At 46.5% G+C, this 27,636-nt stretch overlaps 1 protein-coding gene across 1 annotated transcript in view; it reads right to left on the bottom strand.

The window, feature by feature from the left end:
- Ext2 (exostosin glycosyltransferase 2) overlaps positions 1 to 27,636 on the bottom strand; it is a 132,690-nt gene that overhangs the window by 13,865 nt on the left and 91,189 nt on the right. The window contains 1 exon segment of the mRNA XM_038329603.2: positions 25,586 to 25,752. Coding sequence (XP_038185531.1) covers positions 25,586 to 25,752 — 167 coding nt within the window.

The following is a 27,636-nucleotide window of genomic DNA, read 5'->3' as shown; positions in this document are numbered from 1 at the left end:
AGACGCCATCCTTGCCACTTCATCTGTAACTCTGCAGCTGACTACAGGATCAGAATGAGGGGAAGCAGAGGGGATGCCCCCCACCCCAATCAGCCAGGATAGAACCAAACTGGTTATGCACACAGCAAACATTTTCCCAGCCAGAGCAGCAGCACTGGCCACTCCGTGCCCCTCTCCTTGTGGAGCACCCCATTCCGAGTCCACTCCTTCTTCCTCTAGCGTCAGACCCTTTGCATCTGCAGGGTGGGACTCGGAGGCGTCCCCTCCCACCTACATCAGCGATGCTTCCTACTCCACTCCGGTGTAGTCACAGGCCTTCTAAGGAGCACCCTCATGGACAGTTAGCAGCACAGTCCTGAGGAAGAAGAGCCTGGAACACTCTAAACTTTCTATCTGAATACAGATTACAGCCACAAAATATTCCTACCGCTGTTCCTTCTGTGTTCTTAACCCCAAACACCCTTTCCCTAATCACAGAGATTTTTTTTATTCTCAGGTCTAACAGATGCAATTACCTGGGCCATTCTGTACTTTCTTTAAAACAAAACAAACAAGTTCCCCAAACTGAAAGCCATGAGGTCTTCTGTGGCTTCCCACAGGGTAAGGCAAGGCACTTTTGCCATTGTTCACAGTCTCAAGAGGCAGACTAACTGGACCCTTGCACCCACAGACACTGCACAGGGCACATGGCCAAAGAAGAGGGCTGCCCCACGGGCCCAGTCACAGCGACATGTCTCCGTTTCCCTTTTCCATATGGATTAGGTCGCTAATGTCCTCGGAGGGAAAGGTCTTCTCTGCTCCTTCCTCCTCACAGCCCCCAGTGTGATGTGTTTCAGGCTGTGGATTTCTGAACAGACTGGTCTGGATCAGTGCACTCTGTTAAATGCCATATTCATGGGGGCGGTCCATAAATGTTCCTGAAGAGAGACACCATGCTGCATTCTGAGTCAGCCTCCTTCCTCCTCAGAGAAAGGAGAGGGAAGGATGCAGCCACACGTGGTGTCCATCTGGAGGTGCAATCAGGACACCAACATCAAAACAGGCTCTCTCTGAAGTGACTGTTACAGTTCCCCCGCCCCAAAGGCACAGTCTCACATATTGCCCTGGACTACAGAGATGAGTTTCAGGACGACTGAGACAAAAGTGCAGGACGGGGAAGCTATGCAGGACAGTGCATGCCGGTAACTCCAGGATGAAGGCGGCAGACACAGGACAACCATGACTAAGAGGCTAGCTCCGTTTACACAGCAAGACCCATGTCTCCCCGATAGAAAGCAACAGCATGGCTAAGAGGCAGCGTATATGTATAAACACGGTTCCAAAGGTTTCATGTTTTTCCTTGCACACATTTCTAGGTTGTGTCAACTGCTAAGAATCACAGTGACACAGAACTCGATGAACTAGCTCAATCCCTGTGGTCTCATGGTCTCATTCCTGGGCAAGGCAAGGCAGAGCTGAAAGGTCTTTAATGAGTGGTCTCATCCTTCGTACTTCAGGGCAGCATGCTTTCCTTCAGGAGAGTGTGCTCTGTCCTGCATGTGGACCAGATGTGGAGGCAGTAGCTGGCTGGCTTCCATTGAGAAGCCAGTTACAGGATTCATTCATGAATGTGTGTGTGTGTGTGTGTGTCCATGCATGCACATATGGAGGCCAGAATACTGGGAGTATTCTGAGACAAGGTTTCTCACTGAACATGGAGCTAAGGCTGGTGGCCAGCAAGCCCGACAACCCTGTCTCTGCTCCTCCATCAATGCTAGTGCTATGGGCATGTGTGTGGTCCCACCTTGCTTTTTATGTGGGTGCTGGGAGTCTCACTTGGTTCCTTACAGTGGTATGGCAAGCTTGGCTAGTGTTCTTCCCCACCAGGCCCTCTCTCGAGGCCCCAAACCCACCTTACTTGCAGCTTAAGGAGAAGTGCAAAGGGGGCTGATGGGCTTCACTCTTAGGCCAGACTCTGCATCATACCCGCAGACGGTGCTTTGTTAAGAGGGAGGTCTGTGGAAAGCTGAGAGCCTTGGTTCACAACAGGGGCACAATGCTGACTAGAGATATCTAGAGTGGGGGAGTCCAGACATTGTCACCCAGTTTCCTAATGCTGACCAGCATTGACAGATACATGGGTAAACAGTGTGTTTTTTTGTTTGTTTGTTTTTGTTTTTTTGTTTTTCGAGACAGGGTTTCTCTGTAGCTTTGGAGCCTGTCCTGGAACTAGCTCTTGTAGACCAGGCTGGTCTTGAACTCACAGAGATCCGCCTGCCTCTGCCTCCCGAGTGCTGGGATTAAAGGCGTGCACCACCACCGCCCGGCTTACGGGTAAACAGCGTGTTTTAAGATCAACCTGTGAGATTACCTCAGTCTGCCTGAAGGACCCTTTCAAGCCATGGAAGAGTTCTCTTTAAAATCAATCAACCCAGCAGGAAAACTAGGAGCATGGGAGCCCTCTGGGGGTTCGGTGGCACTCATCTATCCAGTCTGACTGGGGGCAGGGCTTTGGCAGTGGGTACATGCTGCGTGCTTCTTATCTATCCAGTCTGACTGGGGGCAGGGCTTTGGCAGTGGGTACATGATGTGCACTTATTTAAGTGATAGCTTCAGGTCAGTGCTGAAGGCCCGGGGATGGGCTGTGCTTAGCTCTAGCAGGCACAGGATTGGGTCCATCTTTCAGTGGTGGTCAATTCTGGGAAGGCATTTCTGGGAAAAGTGGGCTTTGTGACACCTGCCTCATCCTTGAGGTGACCTCAGTATCAGCTCACCTATGGGAAGAAGATGCATACCGAGTGATCTGGAGCTGCGAGGCCCTGACAAGCTGTGTTCAGGAGCTGCAGCCTTCAAGATCATCTGGAAGGGAGAGGTCATTCATCCCAGCACTCATCTGTTTCCTCCACACACGGGACCTGAGGAGGAAGTAGCCATCTAAGTCTACACTGCTAGGTTGAGCCTGCATGGTAGATCCGAAGCCCCAAGGCAGCCATGCTCATCAACCTTTATGGCTTCCCAGCATTCTAAGAGGTACCCAACCCCCGAGCTCAGGCCCTCACTGGTGAAACACAGCAGCCAGGTTGAGGCTAATCTAAATCACCCACTGCACCTGGGCTCTTGAGTCTGTGTCCTAGGACAGGAACCATGAGAGCTGCAGGGTGCACTGATCATGCAGGCGGGCAGCGGAACACGGCTGCGGGAGGCGAGGACGGAGACCATGACTGGCCTTTGGCTTCCATCAGCACTCATCTTCCTAAAGCAGAAGCTGCACTGTGAATGTGGTTTCCTTTTAGAATCAGCAGCTACATGCTCATGCCATGAGAGAAGAGGCCCTGTCAGCTGTGTGCAAGCCAGTGTGATGCACACCACATCTGAGCGCCTCCTAGAACTTCAGAATCTATGAGGCACTGGGGCAGAGGAGGAAGCGCAAGCCCAGAGCAATTGAATAAAAGATTAAACCCGAGGATTCTTTATGAGGCCATGATTCTCTTCCTTTCGAGAGACAATAGAGGGAAGGAGGAGGGTGCAAGTGAGCGGATGGGAGGAAGGGCAGGATGGGGTATGCTCTCGCTAGTTCTGTGCCCCCCCGAATGATTTTCTTTGCAGAGCCTCAGCTCCAGTCACTGTTTCTTGGCCTGGTCTCAGGAGACTACTGCTCAGTGAAGTGAAAACTGTAATGAGCAAGCAAATGGCTGTTTCCTAAATCCTGCAAAGTGAGGAAAGACAAGACTGCTACCACTCAGCAGATAGTTACTGAGGATTCGGAATCCTGAACTCAATGCGTGGACCAGAGGCCCAGACTCTGTGCCCCAGACGTGAGCTTTGCTGCCTCCAGCAGCTGTGGAGGTGGCGCTCATCACTTGAGTTAGGGACACTGGCAAGAGCAAACCTGACAAGTACCTTCTTTTCCTCACACAGAGGAAGAAAGAATACTTGCAAACTGTTGGGTCCCGACTAACTTCAAAGCATGAAGGAACTCCCATTAAAACATGATATCAGTTTATTTTTTAAATTTTTATTTTATGAACACTGGTGTTTTGCCTGTATGTATGTCCTTGTGAGAGTGTCAGGTCCCCTAAAACTAGGTTACAGACAGTTGTTAGCTGCCATGTGGGTGCTGGGAATTGAACCCAGGTCCTCTGGAAGAGCAGCTAGTCCTCTTAACCACTGAGCCATTCTCCCCATGAATGAACTTTCAAATGGTCCTTTCCTGAGCAATCTCACCACCCTGCTCTCTGTTTAGTTTTTTGATCCACAATCAGCTAGCAGAAACCCTCCATACCAACCTATGTCCCACATACTGCCAAACAATGATTCAGGACAGTTTACAGAAAAAGGCAAAATTGTGTTTTAACAAATAAAGCTTGCTTGAAGATCAGAGAAGCAACGTGGCCAGCCACTAGAGAGACCTTTTGCTTCTACCAATGCTCATACCAAAGGGCAATCCTCTCCTCAGACTGCTTCAGACTGCATCCTCAGACTGTACTGAGCTCCTGTCTCCTTCTGCCCTATATTCCTCTCTCCACCCAGCCATATCACGCGTCTCCACCTCCCTAGCTCTGGGATTAAAGGCATGGCATCCCATATGTCACCTTTGTGTTGACTCTGTTTCTCGTTTAGACTGGATCAATTTCATGTAGTTCAGAGTGGTCTTGAACTAACAGAGACCCATCTACTTCTGTCTCCTAAGTCCAGGAATTAAAGGTGTGTGCCACAACTCCCTGGCCTCTAGTGGTTTAATTCCGCACTCTTATCTTCAGGCAAGCTTTATTTGTTAAAACACAAACTATCACTACACATATAGTGATGATTTGTGTATACACACACACTTATATATAAGGAGAGTGTGTGTGAGCGCACATGCATACGTGTGTGTGTGTGTGTTTGTATGTGTGTGTGCGCACACTTGCGTACTGGTGTCCAGAGGTCAGAGGAGGGTGATGAAGCCCCTGCAGCTGGAGTTATAGGTGACTGTGAGCCAGGAATCAAACTTGGGTCCTCTGTAAAAGCAGCAAGTACTCTTAACTGTGGAGCCAGCTCCTCACATCTGTCTGTCTGTCTGTCTGTCTGTCTGCACATGCAGGCATATGGAGGTTAGTCATCCTTATTTGAGCTCCACCTATTCTTTGAGATCGGGGCTTTCACTGAAGCTGACATTCATGGATTCAGCTCGGCTGGCTGCCCAGAGAGCTCCAAGGATCTTCCTGTCTCTGCTTCTCTGGCTCTGGGTTTACATAGATGCTGACATCGACCTCCAGTCTTCACACTTTTACCTTCTAAGCCACCCCAGCCCGTTTTTTATTATTATTTTTTTACTATTTTTTAATGTTAGACCTTTTGAAAGGTGTGTTGCGCACGCCATTGTGTTATCTCTGCACTGTCCTGTGGGCTTCTTCCACTTGCAGCCTGTGAACCCTCCCATGCTCTCATTCTCTTTCTGGCTGGACTGCTGGGATTTCACTGCTGCCTTCTGAGAGTTCTTTGTCTGTCTGAGATGTTTACTTCTCTGTTGGACATGTGGTTTACAAATATTTTCTCTAGTCTGTAGCGTGTCTTTTCATCTTCTTTACAATGTCTTTTAAAGAGCATAATATTTTTATTTTGAAAAGGTCTAATTTACCAATCTGTCTTTTTATGGACTGACCTTTTGCTGTCAAGCTCAGATCTCTTTGCAGACTCCTAGAGTCTGAACTTCCACTCCCAGCCCAGTTTTGTGCTTTACATTTAAGTGTGTGATTTGCTTTTGGCTAATTTTGTAGAGGGTGTAAAGTTTAAGTCAAACCTCTGTGTGTGGAGACCCCAGCCTTCTAGAACTGATCTGGAAGTCTCTGCCTCTTCTTGGCACTGAACTTGTGCCTTCTGTCAAAATCCAGCTGTCCCAGACAGACCCTGGATTTCCCCATACTTCAGGAAGAGGGTCCATAAGGCATATATCTTGTTAACGTGGGGCTTACAGAGGAAAACCAGTGGCATGTCCATTAGAAAGTCAGGATATGGGGAAAGGGCTGAGGCAGTTACCAGGGTAGAAAGGGGACTTGTGGGTTGGGGACAGGGAAGCTGGGACCTGAAACTTTCAGGGTTTCATTCTATAGAAGGAAAGTTAATTATAAAGTTGGGATTTAGATCCCCATAGCTTACAGCCTGGTAAGTACAGGACAAAATTCCTCTCTGTCATTCGTTCACTGGCTGGTAGGTAGATGACCAACCCTCCACTGCACAGGGATTACGGGGCATTTACTCCAACAGTTCTTTATAATTCTACTTACAGGAAGTCAATTCAACGTCCAAACCTCAACTCCAGTCAGCCTGCAAGTATTTACCGTAAAACAACTATGAGCCAAGCGTCTAGGCAGAGCCAGTGAAAAGGCGCCATGACCCCGCTGACAGGACCACACTACCGCCAAAGTTTATCATCAAGTCCAGCATGTCTGATGCACACATGGTTGGTGGCTCTAGCTGTGAGAAGCGGCCTTTTCCTTTCCTTCCAAAAATGAGTGTCAGCGTGTGATTATGACCTCCGCCCAAACCATCAAATCCTCTCAGCCTAACCAAAGGCTACTGGGGAACCAACAAGTATTACTTTTAAAGGTTGCCAAGTCTTGATCTAAACCAGCTAGCAGATAGTGGCAAATATACAACAACCATGATTAATGAGAACCCTAGGCACCAATTTCCAGGCACCGAGAAACAAATATGATCTGAAAAGTAAGCTGTATGCATCAGGCTGGCGAGCTCATCTTGCTTTCTAGAGAGTCATTCCACAGCTGTGGTGTCTTCAAGGGCAGGGGTCACTTTGAGGCTTCCAGGGTTTTCTTCCTTCCTTCACATGGTGTCTGGTGTGACAGGGATCACAACCCTATCTTAGATACAGACCTTAGCAGGCTATCGTTGTGTGTTCTGACAAGGAATGACATGGTCTGATGTTTGAGAAACCCCACGTGGCTTTCCTGGAAGCTCTGGACACTGCCCTCAAGGGGAGCTGGGTAGTTCAGGGCCTCGTGCTGTTTTTCACTTCTCTGTCCCTGCGCCACATCCTGCCCATGTACCTGGGTTTAGCTATCAAGGCAGAAATGGTCCAGGAAGAGAAGTCCCTCCTATCTAGAAACTAGAGCCAGAGTCTGAAGCTCTGGATTCCAGAAGTGTCAGAGTTTTCTGATCAATCTCAATGACACAACAGGCAGATTTGGGACAACAGCCCTCAGACACATGGATCTGCTCAGAGCTGGGTGTCACTGCAGATCGCTCCTGCACAGTGACTGGGGTGGGGAAGGGGAGTTCATTTGTGCACCACACAGACAACTCTTTAAAATGGCCTTCCTAAACCATCAGCATTAGTTGTAAATGCCCAGGACTGCCCAGGGAAAGGCCAGAGCTGCCTCACCAGCCCTCCCTAGCAGCTACTAACCTGCCTCCTTCATGAGTATGGTGGGAGGGAGACCTGTGTGGATAGGACAGAGAGCACAAGTATGAGCCTTCTTCCTTGGGACAGGGACAGCCCCCCAGGGATGCTCCACTGATGGTTGTGCAAACACATTCTGAACTTGCTTTCACTGACTCAGTGGGAAGAGAGTGCCACTCCCCATAATTCCCATCTGGGTGCTTTTCCAAATGGCTGGCTCTTATTTCAATGTTCAGTATACATATTCCATTTCCTTCCCTTAATATTTGTTTAACTTATTCTCCAGTGGGGCCTGGGGGCGCTGGAAGGGCTTGGCAAGGTCAGGCCACGCCACGGTGTCTCTCAGCACCTCCTCAGCTCGTCTCTGGATCTTCTTTCTACAGTGCTCACAGCTCCAGCTGTTTTCCCTTCTGTCTCACAATGCTTTCAGGTAGAAATCAATGCAAGCTGGAGACAGAACAGGGTGAACAGATTTGCAGGCTGCACACTGGAGATACTATGGAAAGGACAGACCTTCCAAGCAATGACTTGCCCCTAACTACTGCCTTCCCTGTCTGCCTGGGGTAGTGCAGTCACTCAGGTGGGACCACTTGGTCACACTGTCTGCTGAAGACAAGAGTCTCGGTGACAGCAACTCTTAGGGCATTTAAGAAAAGTAATAATCAGAGTGACAGACAGATAATCAGATAGGCAGACAGACATCCTTTTCAATACAGTCCTGATGTTATGTACAGGCTCAGGAAAAGGAGCCATGATGGGATCCTGTGACTGTCACCATCATCAGGAAGAAGACAACTGCTCTCGACCCAACCAGTCACTACTGGCTAGACCCTGAGAAAGCTCAGGAATCTGAGGCAGCTGAGAGTCAAGGACTGGAAGTCTCAGGAGTCTCCAGTACCCAGATTATTCAGCCACTGTGGTGCATGCCCTGTTGCTGTGCGAGTTCCTCGGGGAGACAGAAAGAAAGTCCACTCACCCCAGTGCTCTAGCTGCTCTATTTGGCTGACAGACCAAAGAAAGCTTCTGCCAAGGCCATCTTGGGGGAGTTGTCTTGGGTTAATTACTGGAACATGGATAACTCACTGACAGCTGAATGCTGAAAAGTCCCATCCACCCAGTCAACCTCTCAACTCCTGTATAGTCAAGTACCCATGATCACGGTAGCTGGGGCAGGGAGTGGTGACCTCATTCTCAGGGGATGGTCTTGAGACTCCCTACTCCTCCACCTCCACAGCCTCCAGTAGCTTTGTTGTTCTGTTTAACTTGTTGATAGGAGCAAAGGACACGGAATCTGTGGTCCCCACATCCACTCTGTTTCTTCATGGTTACTGTCATATCCAGCTGAAAAGAAATAGCCTCTATTTCCATTTATTTATGGATCCCTCCATATTTGTCTCAGCTTTATTAAAAAAAAAAAAAACGAGTTTTTCAGGGCCCTAGATAACTCACGAACTGAGCTTGCCCAGAACCCACAGTAGGAAGTGCCATAAAGAAACATCTTTCTGCAGAGTTCCCTGGATCTCCAACAAGCCTGGCTGGGTACATCTCCAGAGCAGGACTGGATTCCTAGGGAGGTAAGCAGAAGGCAGAGGACCACATGCCTAACAGAACGAGCCCAAGACTCACTCTGTACTCATTTGTTTTCAGATCCAGCATCTGTGAGACTCTGGACAGACGGACACTCTAGGTAGAGCAGCACACGGACAGAGAGGTGAATTTGTGTTTTTAAAGGCAGTGACAACAAAATCTGCTTCTGGAATTCTGTAGGGTAGACAGTTTCCATCTGCAGCCATTGTATGAGAAGAGAAAAACCAGAATTTATTTAGAACCACAGATTGTATCTTCTCTCCTGCTGTCCCTGAATGCACATATAGATGGCTGTATTTTACTAATTCTGTTTAAAATATAAACATCACACCATCTCTGATTAATTGCACACTCTGGTGAGTGGGTGTTCTTCTGCTGGGCGCTCCAATCACTCCAACACTGTCTTCAGACTTTCACCACCTGGGTCTCACTTACTTTCCTGTCTCCAGTCTCTGTCACCACGAATTTATCCCGAGATCAACTTCTTTTTACACACACCTCCCAAGAGCCTCTTCTATCAGATGCAGAGTCTGTCCATTCCTCTCTCAGCTGGCCCTCTGCTGGCTAGCTAACCCAACATCCATTGTTAAGAGAACTTCTAGGCCCACACCGCAGCCCACACTCACTCTCTATTTCAAGCCTTGCTCTAGGTGACTCCTACATTAAGAAAACCCAGTTGGAGAAGGGACTCTGAGAAAAGAATGAGGTAAGCCATGATATTTTGCTGTCTTCTGTGATTGTTTTTTGAAAGTATGTAATTGGGCATCTGTGAACAAAGTAATGTAAGTAATTTCATATAATTTATTAGCACCCGAGGCCTGAGCAGCCTCTGCCACCTATGGGTGTCCAAGCATCAGCATTCACGCCTGACAACACACAGCCGCTCTGTTCCTTCTCACTCCCGCATGAAGCCCTGACTATATTTATAGCCAACATCATTAGCCAAGAGCGTTTCACCTCTCTCAGGTGAAAAATGGCCAATACTTAAGTGCCACTAATAATTTTTTATGGTTGGAAATGTGGATCAAAGTATGAAAGGAAAAATAAATCCACAGGTTTGCACACTCAGCCAAGTCTCCATGGCTCATTTTCAACCACATGTTTTAAACTGTCTCTTAGAGGAGGGGGAGGGGAGTAGGAATAAGTTGCTTTTTATTTCCATGCTTTTTAGTGTCTGAAATAAAAGCAGAGACTGGGGGGCGGGGGCAAACATCCAAGTAACATTATATGCTGCTACCGTTCCCCCAGGAGTCCCTCGCAAATGAGTATCAAGAACTGAATAGATACTTTCCTGGTAAAATACATAAACAGATAAATAAATTATCCCAGGCTGAAAGGAATCTCCCATCTGGTAGCTCACTAGAGCTTGTCAAACAAGTCAGAAACACGCAAGGCCAGAGAGGATCATTCCAAGCTCCTGACTTCAGGGATGGAGAGAGAAGGGAAAGTTTCCCAGGGCCCTTTGCCTTCCAAGAGGGAAAGTGGCCCCACCAAGACAGGCAAATAACCCATGCTTTCTCCCAAGGAAATGAGTACATCTAGCCCGGGATCCAAATGTCTGTGCTCTCAGGTCACAAGGCTGGAAAGAAACTGGCCTGACCTCACTCCCCAGACCTTACTCTGCACCGCAGTCTTACAGAGCCAATGTTCATTTAACATTTTCAAGACGTAGACTGACTTCTTTGTAGTTCCAGTCCTTGGCAGCAAAGCATGAAGGGATAGGGTTCCCTTTCACATTCTCACTGTGTTTCTATGAGCAGAACTAGAAATGCTGATAGGATATGTGGCATGGAGAGGTCTGAGCCTCTCGCCTGATCAGCAGCAAGGCTGGGGCAGGTCACACCTGCTGGGTGAAGCCTCATCTGTGTGCTTATATCACCTACTGGTGCTAAATTTGGCAAAGGCCAGACAGAGCACAGCAGGGCTCTACAAACTTCCTCTTGGAAAGGGACTGCAGAATTTATGCTTTGCTTCCAAGCTAATAGTACAGGGAGACTGCCCCATCACCCACCTGTGACTCTTTCTTGTGTCTTTGGGAAGTGTGTTCTATGAGCTGGCATACAGTTTGCCCTATAACCGTTAAGCATGGCGTGAAGCTTCCATGGCAATGGTCTCTGTCAATCAAGCCTTCCAGCTCTTTGGCATGCACTACCTTGGAGTACCTACTCACTTGTGAAAATGGCACAGTCAGGGGCCTGGGGCTGCATGTGACACCTCAGCAGAGGTGCCTTCAGAACCACGAACAAAGCAGGGCCTGGTCGCCTCAGACTGCTCTGTCTCTAATAACACAGCCTGTGCATCCTCCTCTCAATGTCCAATTCATGTGCAGCTGGTCTGGTGTCACAGGATTGCTCCAGATGCTGCTCTTCAGCCCAGCACTTTGACAGGTTCCCAGGTGGAGTCATAGCTTGGCTTACCTGCACTTCTGATTCCTCTGGGGCTGCAGGAAGGTTTCTGATCTAAAGTTCTGTCTCCAGACAAAAAGCTAAAAACTCTAGAAGCCTCTGCTTCTGGCTTCTTCCTTAGCAAGGATTCCTGATGGGGAGACCCTACTGTCAATGGGTTTTTCTATAGTCTCTTTGGCACAACAGTAAAAAGACCTCTGGAACATTTTCTCTTCAACTTTCACATGGTCAATATGGTGTTTTAGTTGGATTTTTTGGGAGGGTGGGGTTAAGCTAGCATAATGGATTTAACTACAAACACAAGGTCTATAGAAGAAATGAAAATGCTGCTTTCGTAGAATGGGCAAGAAAGTTTTGATTGTGTACATCTGAAGCACTGTGGTGACTAACTTAACCAGCTGCTTTAGTTAGTGAACTCACAAGTGCAGAATGAGCCTTCCTCCCAGGGGCACCCAGAACATTAACACACAGGTCTATGCTAAGCCAGTCTCACAGCATTTCCAAGTAGCGGGTTTCTCAGCACAGTTGTATCAAACCAGTAACAAGAGAGAAAAGGTAACTTAAAAATGTGACAGAAGCAAACAGTGTGCTTTTATGGACCTATGGATTAAAGAAGATAACATAAAGGAAATCACATAATATTTTGAACTCCAGGCTAACGAAATCTGACATATCCACACCTGAGAATGAGGGCTGGGGCCCTGAGTCTGTGGGCAAGAGTACCTGCTGTTACAACAGGGACCCGAGTGAGAGCTCCATGTAAAAGTTTGGCATGACTGAACACGCCTGTTAAATCCGGCTTTGGAGAAGGAGACATGTGGGTTCAGGGAGATTGTTGGCTAGACTGCAGGTTCAGTGAGAGTCTGTGTTAAAAAATAGGGTGGAGAGATGTTCAGAGGTTAAGAGCATTGCCTGCTCTTCCAAAGGTCCTGAGTTCAATTCCCGGCAACCACATGGTGGCTCTCAACCATCTGTAATGAGGCATACACACAGACAGAATATTGTATACATAATAAATAAATAATTTTTAAAAATAGGGTGGAGAGTTACAGAAGAAAACACCTGACATTCTTCTTTGGCCTCTGCAACACACACACACACACACACACACACACACACACACACACACAGAGTCACACATACACAAAACAGACACACACATACACACAGTCACATAGACACACACACAAAGACACACATACACAAAACAGACACACACATATACACACTCACATAGACACACACACAAAGACACACACATACACATAAATACACAGAGAGACATTCATACATACACACACGGAGAGACACACACAGAAATATATCAAGAAAAATTCTAATACACCTGAGGCAACAATTAAAGAGAAATTTCAAGGCATATATTAAAATCAATATTAAAACTAATGATCTGTGTTTTCAAGCCAAAAAAACTAGAAAAAGAACAGCAATTCAGATTTACTAATGAAGAGTGTGAAATCAGTCAAGCAGAGTGGTAATTAGCACAAAACAGAGGAAGCCCAACAGAGCCAGTTCTCCGAAAGAACGATGGCATTATCAGGTTTAATAAAGGGTCTAACCAGAGACCAGAAAACAGAAACCAGTGTGGTCAAATATGCCCGCAGTCCAGCATCAGGAGGTGGAGGCTAAAGGACCATGAGCTTGAGGACAACCTAGACTACAGCACGAGACTCTGGAAGTTCCAGGAAGGAGGAGAGAAACAACCAGTGTCAAGAATAAAAGAGATGCGTCACTCCAAATGCTAGAAGCTCCTGTACATGTCACATAATCTATCAGCACAAGTGCAAGAGAGCTGAGCAAGTCTGACTGGAACTGGACACATGGGGAAATCAGGCACTGAGCCTGTGCTTGGGGATGCAGAATGGAGCAGCGAGGGGTGGAGGACCCACCACCGTCGGCTACAGAAGCAGGGTGAGCGAGGCACACACAAACGCACCTGCTCCTGTATGTGCTTGTACAGACGAACAGACTCAGCGTTCGGATGCTGCTTTCTGATGACAACTTCAACACAAATACTGCTTTGATGCGTTCAGCTTGTGAAATTTACTGACATCTCTACAAGTCCTTGCTTGCTGTGGCTTGCTGGGCCTCTTGAGTCTAAGTTCCAGAAATTATCAGCTCTTATTTCTTCACATACAGTTTAGCCACTTTCTTCTCCGGAAACTCCAATGGATGGCACTGTTGAATACTTTGTTACTGTCCCTCAGGTCTGTCAGGTGCCCAGGCGCTACTTTGTTGTCGTTATTGTTGTTGTTTTGCTGCACTTACCGAGTAACTGCTCCTGACTTACCCTCAGGCCCACTGTTCTCTCCTGCGCCTCCATTCTCTTAGGAGGCACTGAACTTGGGAGTGGGTAACTTTAGTTTCCTCATTTCCACTTTGATCTTCCTGACGTCTCTCTCTTTGGGGGGGGGGGGGGCTTGTTTGCTCATTTGTTTCACCTGCTCGGGCTGCCCTTTTTCAGCACCAGCTGCTTTCAATGTCCCTAACAAACAGCCTGTCCTCGGGGCGACACCTCAGCTAGCTCTCCTCCTGAAAGCTGCAATCTTCCTGAGTGGTAGGAAGACCCCAGCAGCATTCTCAGTATTTATTTTCCTGACGCTGTGACAGAAGCAGCTAAGAGAAAGGGGTTCATGTGGCTCACAATTCCAGATTACAGCCCAACATGGTAGGGAAGTCCCAGGGGCAGGAATGCAAGAGAACTGGTCACAGTGCATCCAAGGACTGTTGCGGGAGCTCCTTCCGCTCCTTCAGCCAATTGCTGCTGAGATACCAGCCCATTGAGGCGTGGTCTCTCCTTCTTTAAGAAAGCAGCAACTGCCCTCCGCTCTCTCTCCAGCCGGTTGTGGTGGCGGGGCGGTGGTGGCACACGCCTTTAATCCCAGCACTCGGGAGGCAGGGGCAGGCGGATCTCTGTGAGTTCGAGGCCAGCCTGGTCTACAAGAGCTAGTTCCAGAGAGATACAGTAAAGAGAGATTAAAAAAAAAAAAAGAAAACCTCTAAATGATTTAAAGTGTTAAAAATATATGCAGGCTAAAGGTTAAAGTTCTTAGGGTAAAGAAGGAAGAAAGAAAGTAGTTGGGTGTGGTGGTACACCCCTTTAATCCCAACACTGGGAGGCAGAGGTAGATTAACCTCTGTGACTTCAAGGTGTGGCAGGATACACCTTTAATCCCAATGCCTGGGAGGCAGAGACAGACAGATCTCTGAGAGTTCAAGGACAGCCTTGTCTACAGGGTTATTCCAGGACAAAGAAATACAGAGAACCTGTCTCAAAAAATAGAAGTAAAAATAAACGAAATAGAGGTTAAAATAAAGCCACACAAAGATGGAAAATACACAGAGAATCTTGATGCTGTATGCTGTATACTATTATGCTCTCTTTGAATTGTTCAAATGCTGAGGAAGGAGCAACAGCTGCTAAAAGATATTTGTTTATAAATGCTGCTGAACTAATCCAACACAGATATTTTGAAAATACCTTGACTTCAGAATTTGGATCTAAGGATATGATACTTTGGAAAAGAGATTCTTCTTTTGTTTTCACAGAGGATGAGACCTTCTGGATTGCTTCTATCCCAACATGGTATGACAGACCGCGTGCTCCTGAAAGGTTGCTGTGAACACCCTCAAAGAAATTAACTTCACTCAACTGTCGACTGAGATGACCCTGGCACACAGGTTACACCATGAAAGATCTAAATAACAGCACCCCCATTCAGCAGGAAGCAGTTTGGAGAGAAATAACTATGTCCATATTCCCAGATATTGTTTATAAATGTTCTTTTACATTTAAAGGGGGATATGATATAGATATGAATAATATACATTGGTATAAATTTTGCCTTATTGATAGAAATTTAAGGTCTATTTTGTTATATGTATATGTATTTCTGATCTTGATTAAGGTATTGTTATTGTGTAGTTCATTTTAAAAGTGTAATGTATAATTAGGAAATATAGGTTGTTAATGAATAATCATTGATAACAGTCAAGCTTGTAGTCATGTTAGTTAGATTTTTCTAGATATATAGAGATATATTTCAGTTAGATAAGCATTCCTAATATCTTTCAAAGACTACAGAATATGGCATTTAATGTTTTAATAATTTAGGGCTTGTCATGGCAATGAGACATGTCTGCTCCTGGCAGCACCAATCTACTTCAAGAGGAAGATGGGCATCGAAGAGGCTCCTTATGGAGTTGGTTAGCCATTTGGGCAAGAAACTGCTCTTGCCTGGACTGTTGAATAAAATGGACACAGAGAACCCATAGAGAGAGGACTGCTGAACTTGCCTAAAGGTGAGATGGTCTTTTGGGGTTCCTGATTCATGAAAGAGTCTGCGAGACATTCTGCAGAACACATCAGATAGTGACTGAACTGTCTTTGGAATTTACTGCTTCATGGAAATGTCTGCTGGATATTATGGGCCTGAAGGCTGAAGATGGATGCCCCAATGGTACAGAGGAACTTTAGGTGACTGTCCAGGCAGCGAGATGTCTCTGTGATTTCTAGAGTTTTGTAAGCTGCTTACTTTTCATTTACTTAGGTAATATTATATCCTTCTGGAGTCTTTGATAGAGTTGAAGAATAGATATAGTTATAGTTGTTTTCCTTTGTTATGATAAAAGATAAAATAGGTATAAATATTGTAACTGTAATTCTTGCTTGATAACTGTTTTGTTATATGTAATTTTGCTATGTTAAAGTTAAAGCCTTCTTTTTTTTTTTTTTTTTTTTTTTTTGGTTTTTCGAGACAGAGTTTCTCTGTAGCTTTAGAGCCTGTCCTGGAACTAGCTCTTGTAGACCAGGCTGGTCTCGAACTCACAGAGATCCGCCTGCCTCTGCCTCCCAAGTGCTGGGATTAAAGGCGTGCGCCACCACCGCCCGGCTAAAGCCTTCTTTTTTTGTTTAAACAGAAAAGGGGGAAATGATGGAGGACTCTCATTGGTTAATAAAGAAACTGCCTTGGCTTTTTGATAGGGCAGGATTTAGATAGGTGGGTGGAGTAGACAGAACAGAATGCTGGGAAGAAGGGAAGTTAGGTAGATGCTTCAGGCAATCGCCATGCCTCTGCTCTCTAGGACAGATGCGATGGAGCCAGCCGCCAGGTCAGACATGCTAAATCTTTCCCGGTAAGACACCACTTGTGGTGTTACAAGAATTATCAGATATGGGATAGTCAAGATGTGAGTAAGAGGCTGAAACTAATAGGCCAGGCAGTGTTTAAATGAATACAGTTTGTGTGTTATTTTGGGTGTAAAGCTAGCCATGCGGAGGCCGGGGGGGATGAAAAGCAGGTCTGCTCGCCACATCACTACAAAGGACACAGCAGAAAGCAATGAATTAATGTGTGCAGAGACAAAGAGAACTCTGGACCTACTAGTCAGCTAACACAGACAAATAACTGGGTTCTTGGCCTAACAGGAGACCCTATCTATAAATAATGATTGAAGAAGACATGTAGTGTTGACCTCTGACCTCCAAATGTGTCCACACATACATTTGTACAAACCTAAACACATACCCTTACAGGCACATGTGTATGTGTACATACACACACACACACACACACACACACCTTTGATTTAACATATTCTGTAAGTTTTGTCGACGAAGTTTGTATAGATTTCTATGAGGTTTTATAATCGTCTGCCAGTGACTAACATCTGTACTCCCAACTCTTCAAAGCTTAGCTGTCCTTCATCCTCATGTGCTACCTACTGCCTGAGAGAGCACAGGGGAGATGTAATGATTGTACTGTCTCTTTAAGAGAAAAGCCAAGCCCACTCCCTCCCCCATCCACTGAGGTAGGCTGATCTTTAGCTTCCAGCCTGAGCTCTCTCTCTTTTCTGTCTCCCTCTCGGAGAGGCAGCTTCGCTTCTGCCTCTCTCCCCATTCCTCCGCTTCCCCCACCTTTTCTGTCTCCCTCTCCTCCTCTCTCTCCCTTCCTCCCTCCCTCCCTCCCTCCCTCCCTCCCTCCCTCCCTCTCTCTCTCTCTCTCTTTCTCTCTCTCTCTCTCTTTCTCCTCCTCTTCTCCCCCCTCTCCCTCTCCCCTTCTCCCTTCTCCCTCCATAACCCCCTGAATAAATATTTAACCTCAATCTGCATGTCGTGCCTATCCATGTCTCTGTCTCTTGCCTGCCCACCATGTGTCTGTCTCCCTGCCTGGGACCAGCCACCACTTGGGGACCAGCAGCCATCTCTGCCTGGGACTGGCTGCTCTCAGGGCCTGCTGCCTGCTGCCACATGGCCCGCTATAACCACTAGGGGACCTACAGCATTTCTGCTGCCTACTGCTGCCGGGGATCCTGCAGCATTTTTAATTTTTCCATAACAACAATGTGAAGGATTTATTTTTGGTTCATGGGTTCTGGGATTTCAAGCTACGGCTTTGTTATCCCATGAGCTGAGGTAAACTATCACAGCCTCAGAAACGCAAGGGAGAGAGCAGCAGGAAAAGGAGCTCCTTGGGAGCATGCCAAGTGACCTGCTTCCTCCACCTAGGTTCTACCTCCCTGAAAAGCCCACAGCCTCCCATACCACACCCCCCGTTAGGAATCCAATGTCCACACTAGAGCATGGGGGTCCATTTCATAATCAAGCCATAATAATACTCTGCCTCAGGGCCTCAAAGACTCATGGACATCTCATAGTACAAAATGTATTTAGTTCACCTCTAGGAGTCCCCAAAATCTAAACAGTTCCAACGTTGTTTAAAAGTTCAAAGTCTCCTCTGCATCTCAAGCAAACCCTTAGCTGTGAGCTGCTTGCTGTAAGCAAACAGCAAGTTACAATGACAAGGAATAAACATTCCCATCACAGCAGACAGGACAGCAGCATGTCAGGATCAAAGCGAGATGCACAAGGGTGAACACCACCTTCTGCAGTTCCTCATCTTCTGCCCTGGATATGTGGCAGCAGGATGTGTGCTCCAACAGAATTCCTGGCTCTACCACCTTGAGTTGGCATCTGTCGTGGCCTCTGTCCTGAGTATAAGTTCCACTTGCCTACGGCTTTCCTAGCAGATATCCTGGGTAACCCCCTTGAGGAGCCACTACATTTCAGTATCACCCCACAATCACCTGCTCTGCCCTCCTAGCAGCTGCCTGCTAGAATCCCAAGCCTGCCACATGTTGCCCCCTCCCTCATTCCTTTGAAATGTTGGTGGAAGCCTCCCCACTCTTGCATTCTGCATCCCTTCAAAACCAGCATCAGGTGGACAATGCCAAGGCTTTCCACACTTCTCTAGGAAGCCCTATGCAGGATGCTCTGTAGGCATGATCTTGTCAAGGGAAAGTATTTTAAGTGAGTTTACAATTCTGTACCTTGGAACCTAGGGGGATCTGGCCAATTGCTGATATTCCCTCAGGGTGTCTTTCTATTGTCTAACCACAAAGAGCTTGGCTTCTTTCTAATGATACCAATTCCATTAACAACAACACCCTCCTTGTCTGCAACTTTCAAAGAGTTCCTTTTCTGTTCAGACTGCACAATGTTTTTGGATCAATCTGCTTTACTTTTTACGACTATTTCTTGCTGTAAATCTAGCTGAATGCAGCTACCAATAGTCATTCCACTGTTTGAATGCTACATGTTTGGCTGGGGACTTCACCCCAGCTCCTGGCATGAGCTCCTTCCTCTGGGAGTTGCCTCAGTCCAAACTCCACCTCCGAGAAAGCCCACCAAATGGTGACCCCTCCCCAGGGAAGGTTGGGACCACTCCCACAGGCTTAAATAGCTGCTCCCCAGAGAATGAACACGTCATTGTCATCTCTGGGTTTCACATGGTCTCCCTTCTCTCTCTCTCTCCTCTCTCTCTCTCTCTCTCTCTCTCTCTCTCTCTCTCTCTCTCTCTCTCTCTCTCCTCTCTCTCTCTCTCTCTCTCTCTCTCTCTCTCTCTCTCTCTCTCTCTCTCTCTCTCTCTCTCTCTCTCTCTCTCTCTCTCTCTCTCCCTCCCCTCTCCATGCTTTCCTGGGGCCACCCAGGAGCACTCCAGTAAACATGGGCATCTTGTTTGATTCGGTCTGATTGTGATTATTTGCATCAGCAGAGAGGTTCATCTTTAAGGAAATACTTAACACTACACTGTCTTGAAATTTTCTCTACCAAAGTTTTAGGGCACATAAAAAAAGGTGGACAATTTTTTTTGCCAAAATGCAACACAAATGGCTTTTGGTCTAATTCTGAACAGAGACTTTGTTCCTCTGGAACTTCATGAACTCAGCATTTACTGCCTACCTTTCCGTCACTGTTCGTCTCTTCTGGGGTCCATTAGTACGGACTGTAAAGCTCCGTACACACCATTCTAGAGCTTCTGTAGTTCTCCAAATTCTTGCAATTCCTCATGTAAACCTGCTCCAAGGGCTCATGAGTCAAATGGCCAGATCAGTCACAGTCAGGACCCTACTCCTGGTATCCATTTTCTGTATTAGTTATTTTTCTCAACGAGGAGACAAAATACCTGACAGAAACAATTTCTGAACAGAAGGGTTTATTTTGGTTCGTGGGCTTCCCAGATTTCAGCCCACAGTGGCTTGGCTCCAGGAACTTGGACAAGACATCATTAAGGAAAAGAGAAGAGAAAGAGGGGGAGGGAGAAGGGAGGGGAAGAGGAAGGTAAGGGGAGGAGAGAGAGGAGAGAATGGGGATTGAGAAGAAAGGGGGCATTTACTATGGAAACTATTACAATTCCTGATAATGACGATTTGTGTTTTTTTTTTCTTTTTGAGTGGCCAAACTTGGGAGTTAATTTGTTTCGTTAACCTTTTCAAAGAGCCAATTTTGGACATGTTAATTTCCTCTGTTGGTCAGTTTTCTACTTGACCGTTTTAACACTTGCTTACCTTTATTCTCTCCTTTTGCTCACTTGCCTCAAGTTTTAGTTTTCTCCCCAGTTTCTTTTTGGTCACTAGTTTTAGGTTTTTATTCTTTTCTAATCTGGTAATTTATGATAGGATTTTTTTTCCTAAGTACTGTTTTAGTTGTATTCTGTAATTTGATTTTCCGAGCTTGGAACTTACAAATACTAATTAATTAATTTTGAGATAGTCTTGCTATATTTCCCAGATTGGCCTGGAACTTACTATGGAGTACACGCTGGCTTCCAGCTTGTAATCATCCTACCTCAGTCAAGGGCTGTGATGACAGTGTGAGCTGCTACACCTTGCTTTGTATTAGATATGTATCTACAGTAGAAATATGGTCATTAAGAAAATGTTGCAAACCACTGAGTAAAAAGACCTTATTATCTGTAGTGATCGGACCCGGCTCTTCTGTTGACAATTACCTACCATGTGTTAAACTGTGGAACGCTGGCATCTGGCTGTACCCTCTGAGGCTCACAGCTGTGATGACCCTACACAAGACCTACACAGACAGAACTGGCTAACATTACATCATGGAGAAAGAGAGAGATTCACGAGGCCTGCCCTCTCCCACAACATAGATAGGCAGTTAATGGTCGCCAGGACAGTGACTGACATTTTCTTCATTAGTGTAGTGCTGGTAAGTTGCCCATACTACTGTAAGTAATCATAAATAAATTAATTGGATCCCCAAGATAAGACTTTAATGGAATGCTGACTTTGGTCTGCTGAAGTCCCATTTATGGAGAATAGATGTTTTTTGTCTCCCCAGGATTGTCTATATAACAGCGGTCAACTCTAAATTCTGTTTCTCTGATTTATATCTAAATTTTAAATAATACCAGTGTCTTGATTGATGCAACTTTATGGTGAGTCTTAAAGCAAGATAGTGTAAATACTGCAAATTATTTTCCAAAAAGGGTTTGTTTTTTGCAAGGCTATTGTATTCTCATTAAAAGTCTAGAAATCTGGGGTTGTGGCTCAGCAGGTAGGAGGGCTTGTTCTGCAAGCATGAGGATCTGAGTTTGGATCCCAAATGTTTACACAGAACAGCCCTGGCTGCAAACGCCTGCAACCTTAGCACTGGGGATCAGAGACAGGCAACCACTGATCTGCTGCCCCAACACTGCATTTTCTAGATTTCATACATAAATAAACTCTGTTCTCATCTTCATCTTACTTCATTAACTGAGCATAATCATTCTGAAAAGTACATACACTGTTGCATTATTCTTATTTGTTACTGAGGGCTAGGGATATAGATCAGGTAGAGTGCTGGCCTGGTTCTGACTCTGATCTTCAGCATTGCAATGCCTCCAGCCTCTCCCGCAACAAACCCTATTTACTGTTTAATCAACTCCTATTGCAGGATATGTTGCTGTTCACTTACCCACTGGACTGACAGACACTGTTTTTTTTTTTCCTTCAGGTTCTGGCTATATTGAATAAAGCTCCTATGAACATCAGTGTACAGGCATTTGCATAAACCCAGGTTCTTATTGCTCTAAACCTGCGATGCTGTGGGAAGAACGATGGGATGACACAGTAGGCGCTGTGCGGCTTGGATGTGGTAACCCCTCATGTTCACACGGTGAGTCCTGGCCCTCAGTTTAACAGTGCAGAGGGGATATGGGAACTTTAGGAGACAGGACTTGGCGGGAGGTTCTGGGGTCAACAAGGGCACAGTCATCAGAAGGAATTAAAGGAGCTCTGGAACCTACTGTAGAGATGAGCTGTTAGGAGACCTGACACCGGAACTACTCTTTGGCTTCCTGTTTTGACATGTGATGGCTTCTCCCATACATGCTCCTCCTTCTTGTCCCTTGCTAGAGGAAGCCAATACTGGCACCTGGCTTAGAGTCTCTAGAACTGGAAGCTGAATTTATGTTTTATAAAGCCATTCAGCTAGGTGTGGTGGTACACACCTATATTCTCAGAACTCAGGAGGTGTAGGCAGAAGGACCAGAAGTTACAGTCATCCTCTAGCCACGTACTGAGTTTGAGCCTAGCCTGGGCTAATAAGATTACATATCAAACAAAAGAAAACAAAACAACACCCCCAAAGCTAGTGTGCCTCAGGTGTGTGTGTGTGTGTGTGTGTGTGTGTGTATACAGTGTGTGTATGTGTTTATTACTTATACATAACATTTCAAACTCTGTTGTGTCACACCATTACATCCAGATTATGAGTCAGCACAGAGCAGAAGCTAAGGGTCCATGCCTTGTGTACATGCACTTTGGCAATGGGGATCAGTCATTCATCAAAAAGTCAATGAGTGGGCTGGAGAGATGGCTCAGAGGTTAAGAACACTGAATGCTCTTCCAGAGGTCCTGAGTTCAATTCCCAGCAACCACATGGTGACTCACAGCCATCTATAATGAGATCTGGTGCTCTCTTCTGGCATGCAAGCATACAGGGAAGGAATGTTGTATACATAATAAATAAATAAATCTTTAAAAAAAGTCACTGAGTAACTGCTGAGTTCAATAAACTGGATTAGGCTGGAGAGTGCTGCTCTCTCTCCATAGTTTCTACCCTGATGCTCATATTCTAGAAGAAAAAATGGAAACTAAACAGCAAACCTCTGAGGTAATGACTCCCTTGTTTTTTAAAGAGGTACCAAATCATCTGCAGCTCACCTAAGCCGAGACTGGAAGCTTCTCTGAGCTGTCAGGTGAGAGGAAGAGTGGGAACTAACAAAGCCATAATCCCAACAGACTCTGCTGAGTGCCAAGAAATGGTCTGGGCTCAGATACAATTCCCTTAGGAAATGTTAACTTGGGAGCGTAGCCTCAGGCCTGGGAGTTGAATTGGTCTGGACTTCAAATTTAGAGAGCTCCCAGAGGAGAAACATGTGGTCTCTTTTCCTTCCTCCTGGTGGTCATGTTTGTGGGCTCCCGGTTCCCCCTCGGGGACACCCAAGAGCGCAGGAATCCCATTAAACCTGGATATTTCTTAATTTGGCGTGTTGTGATTTGGTTTGATTGGGATTTTTGCATCGGCAGAGAGCTCGCGTTAGGAAAAATTCCCAACGGTATTAACTTATTTATTTACTTAATTGAGGTTGCTAATTGCTGCATGAAAATAAACTCTAGGCTTTGGAGTGGAAGCTAGACTTAGAAGTACAGTGTCCTCCATCTTCTGAACCCACACTCAACTGAAGACCGTCAGAAAATACGTCAACAGGAACAAGTCTCAGAAACCCCAGGAGAACCACAGCATGGTCATGGTGAGGACTGCAGTCACAGTAAGGGTGGTGGCACTACTGTGGCTTCTGCCAAGTGCTTCCTGAGCTGGCTGTGTGGCGGGAACTATGAAATTTACCCTGGGAGGGGAAAACTGTCAGCGCCATTGTAGGAAAGAATAAGCTAAGAAGCAGGTTTCATGTCAAGGGTGAAGAAGATCTTGGAAATGCCTTAGCTTTCTTGGTTAGTCCTCCTTCACAGTGACCAGAGACAGTGCCGACAGAGTCTGCCTATCTGGGCACTATCTTTGAATATCCTTGCTCCTGCTTCTCTTCTGCCCAGAAACGGAGCAAGCAGGTACATTTTGGAACTACTGCACTGATAAGGAGGTCCTCTTCCCCCTGGTTTGCCTAGACAAACACTTCACAATTTTCTTTCCACATAAGTGGGAAAAATGGTGTCTTAGGATTTCTACTGCTGTGATGAGACACCATGATCAAAGGCAGCCTGGGAAGAAGAGGGTTTAATCTCATTTTACACCTTTTAGTCCGTCTTCCAGGGAAGTCAAGGCAGGAACCAGGAGGCAGGAGTTGATACAAAGGACATGGAGGAGTGCTACTTACTAGCTTGTTCCTCATGACTTGCTCAGCCTGCTTTATTAGAGCATGCAGGACCGAGACCAGGGATGGCACATCTCTCAATAATAATCTGGGCCCTCCCACATCAATCATTAATCAAGAAAATGCACCAAACACTAGGTCACAGACTAATCTGGTAGAACATTTCCTCAACTGAGGTTTTCTCTCACAAAATGACTCTAAGCTTGTGTCAAGGTAACATAAAACTGGCCAGCCGATGTGGTACAGCAAATGTCACTCACATCCTAGGTATGATGACCTAAGCCACTTCCTATGAATGACAGTAAATCCGAAAAGATGAGAGAAAGCAGGCTCTGCCAGGTGCTCCCCCATTTCTCACCGCCGAACATCTGACCAGGCGCTCCCCCATTTCTCACTGCCGAACATCTGACCAGAAGGCCCCCCATTTCTCACCACCGAACATCTGACCAGAAGGCCCCCTATTTCTCACCGCCGAACATCTGATCAGAAGGCCCCAAGTTCATCTGTGCCAGAATGGCTTTCTCTCACACTCAGATGGGACTATGTTTAAAAGCAGCACAAAATAGGGAAAACTTAGCTTTTAATTTTTGGTAGTATATGTGTGTGGGTTCCTCTTTCTTCCCTCTGAAGTCAATCTTTAAGGACTCCAACAGAAATTTATGTAATAAATATATAAGCAAAAATATGGCTGTATTCAATAACTTTTCATTTTTTAAAAAAAACAGGTTCTTCACTGTGTGGCTCTGGATGCTCCTAACTTGCTATGTAGACCAAACTGGTCTCAAACTCAGAGGTTCTCCTATCTCTGCCTCCCTAACTCTTCTTCCACCAGAATTAAAGATGTACATTACCATGCTGTCTTAATTTTCATTTCTTAAGAACCCAAAATTCAACAGATCCTGAGAAACCAGGGGAAATGTTTCCTTTCTCCCAAAGGCAGTGTGTCCAGTAGGAGCTAGGAGATTTGTGTTCTCTCCTGGGTAACCCCTGCAGTGTGTGCCTTCGCTGTGTCAGCGTGCATCTCACGCACATCCTCCACTGCTTGTCGGCTCCTACTGCTGCATGCCACTTTCCCCTGGGGAGACCTTTCCTGGTCTCCATGCTTAACCCCTGAACTCAGACTAATCCATCAGCTGCCCCAAAGGAGCAGTGACAGAGACAAGCGGCCAGTCTGTCCATGCAGAGCTCAGAGAGCAAGCCATCCGCAGCTGCTTTCCAAACGTGTGCCAGTGCCGCCACTTCTGGACTCACTCATGTTTTCACTGCTGTGGAGCCAGGGGCTGGGGGCACAGGAATACTCTGCTCGGAAACAGTGCTTAGACTGTTCAATGCTAAAGACAGGCTTTAGAAAAGGGCCCCTGGGACTCTCTCTGGGTACAGTTGTCACTGGGGAACTGGGCTTCCCCAGGACTTCAAAGATAGCTTTCTAGCCCACTCTCTGGCATTTGACGGACAGGTGAGCAATCACAGCTCTAGAGAATGAAACACCTAGCCTTTTGGTGAACCGCTGAAAAGACCCTTACCTCATAACCAAACTGCAGCTCGTCAGAAGTCAGCATGATGATGTCATCATCGATGGCCAGGACAGCCTCTGTCTCAATTTCATCATAAGGGAAAAAACGATTACTCAGCTTGTTTTCTGCAGTCCTCACAACTTTCAAGGGAACACGGATTTTAGGCCAGAGAGATTCTAGAAGAAGAATAAAAGGAGGCCTTTATTATTCCCCTAGCTCTGTGAGAAGCAGGGGTAGTTTCCGTGAAGGACTCCTAAGTGCAGCAGTCCCAGTTGCGAGGGGAAGCTCCCACCACTGCACCGCCCTCCTCAAGCCTTCACGGCACTAGTAGTTCTCAATTGCTCCAACTCCCACCTGGAGTCACAAAAATCACCAGTCTCAGGACCTTTCCCCCCTGAACTTTTCTTCTCCTGGCAGACGCTCTGCAAAGCGCTTCTGCACCAGTGTGTTCAGCTCAAAACTGTCCTGCAGGTCTGCGAGGAAACTCAGCTCCTGCCTGAGGATGCCTGCCATCCGCTGTGCAACCATGCCAGCCGTGGTGGGCGCACATGCCCCTGGCTGGGTGCTGCTTTCCTAACTCAACACTTCACTATCCCTCCTTGACTTACAGGTTTGGTTCCTAGGCATGACCAATTTACAGAGCAAGTATCAGATTTCAAAGTCTGATTATATGGGATTTCCTAGTATACAGAAAGACAACAACCTGTGACTCTCCCTGTCCTGACCCCATCTTACTGGGAAGTGACTGGAGCAATTCAACTGATGGTTCACAACTGTAAAGTCTGCATTAGCAAAGCATGAAGGCTTTCCTTCTTTTTCCTCTTCCCCTCTAGACAATAGAGATGAATAAATTTAGCAGCACAGTGCCTGGCAGATGGCAGGCATTCACCAACTACTAGCTGTGCTTTCCCTTGGAAATCTCCATTTATTACAAGACAAAGCATTTTCCTGAGTTCTAGTTAGGGGCAGTAGGTGGCTCACTTTAGATTTGACACACCACCCCGATCATCCGGTGGCATAGTCGTAGCTCGGTCTTCCTATGCCTACTTTTCTGTTTGTTCTTTGAGACACAGTTACTATGGAGCCAAAGCTGGCCTCAAACTGTGATGTTCCTGCCTCAGTCACTTGAGTGCTAAGATTATGCTCCTGGCTCACTGTGCCCACTTCTAGGTAGGGAGAACTCCCGCCTCACAGACCAATGAAGCTGAAGACGTGGAACTCTGGCCCTGTTAATTCCACAAGGCAACAAAACAGCTCCATTCCCCTCTGTGCGGGAAGGCGGCTAGCTGCTGGAGCTAAGTGGAAACACGCCTCTGTGCTGGCTGGAATCTGGACTTTCACTTAGGGAGTGTGTACAGCTTGTTCACCCCACAGGCATTTCCACATTCTTTACCTATATATATCCAAAGAATCACTCAAGACGATGTCCATAAAGAGCTAACTTGCCCCTGTAAAGTCTTTGATGGGGAAGTTTTAGAGAGTGATGAAAGCCAAGGAGGATGATATGGGGTACAGATGGAGGCCCAGAATGAGTCACGGCTCCTCAACACACACAATCACTTTCCCTGGACTAGGTGAAATCTGGGTACCAATTTAGCTTTGACCAAAGGAGCCTCTACGAAAATGGTGCATGGCCATTGGCAGCCCAAGGCAGGGCCCAAGAGAATTCTGGCCTCTTTTCACCTGTTCTGGAGAAGGGAAGTCTTAGCCTCAGGCTTTGGTACTCCTGCTGGGCAGACAGACTGGAGTGCAGAAGCAGAGCATGAACACAGGATCCCCCCTCCCCCAAGTGTGACTTTAACCCTGGAAAGGCTGTGTTTAAAAACATGAGGACAGGTAGAAGAGGCAAAATGACACCTTAGGACACACAGGAGGACATTGCTTCCAAAACAGCTCACTTTCTCTGAGCCTCTGACATGGATCTAGCTCGTCTACATAATTCCATATGGAGAACTGAAAAAGATGGACCAGACTGGCTAGTTCAGTGCAAAGGGACAAGCTCACCACCGTCTCTGCCATATGCAGCTTTGTGATTTGAGCAAATTATCAATCTGGGATTC

The sequence above is a fragment of the Arvicola amphibius genome, chromosome 5 (assembly GCF_903992535.2).
Source record: "Arvicola amphibius chromosome 5, mArvAmp1.2, whole genome shotgun sequence".
Taxonomy (NCBI): domain Eukaryota; kingdom Metazoa; phylum Chordata; class Mammalia; order Rodentia; family Cricetidae; genus Arvicola; species Arvicola amphibius.
Note: the sequence above shows the minus strand (reverse complement) of the source record. Positions and strands in the feature narration are given on the sequence as shown.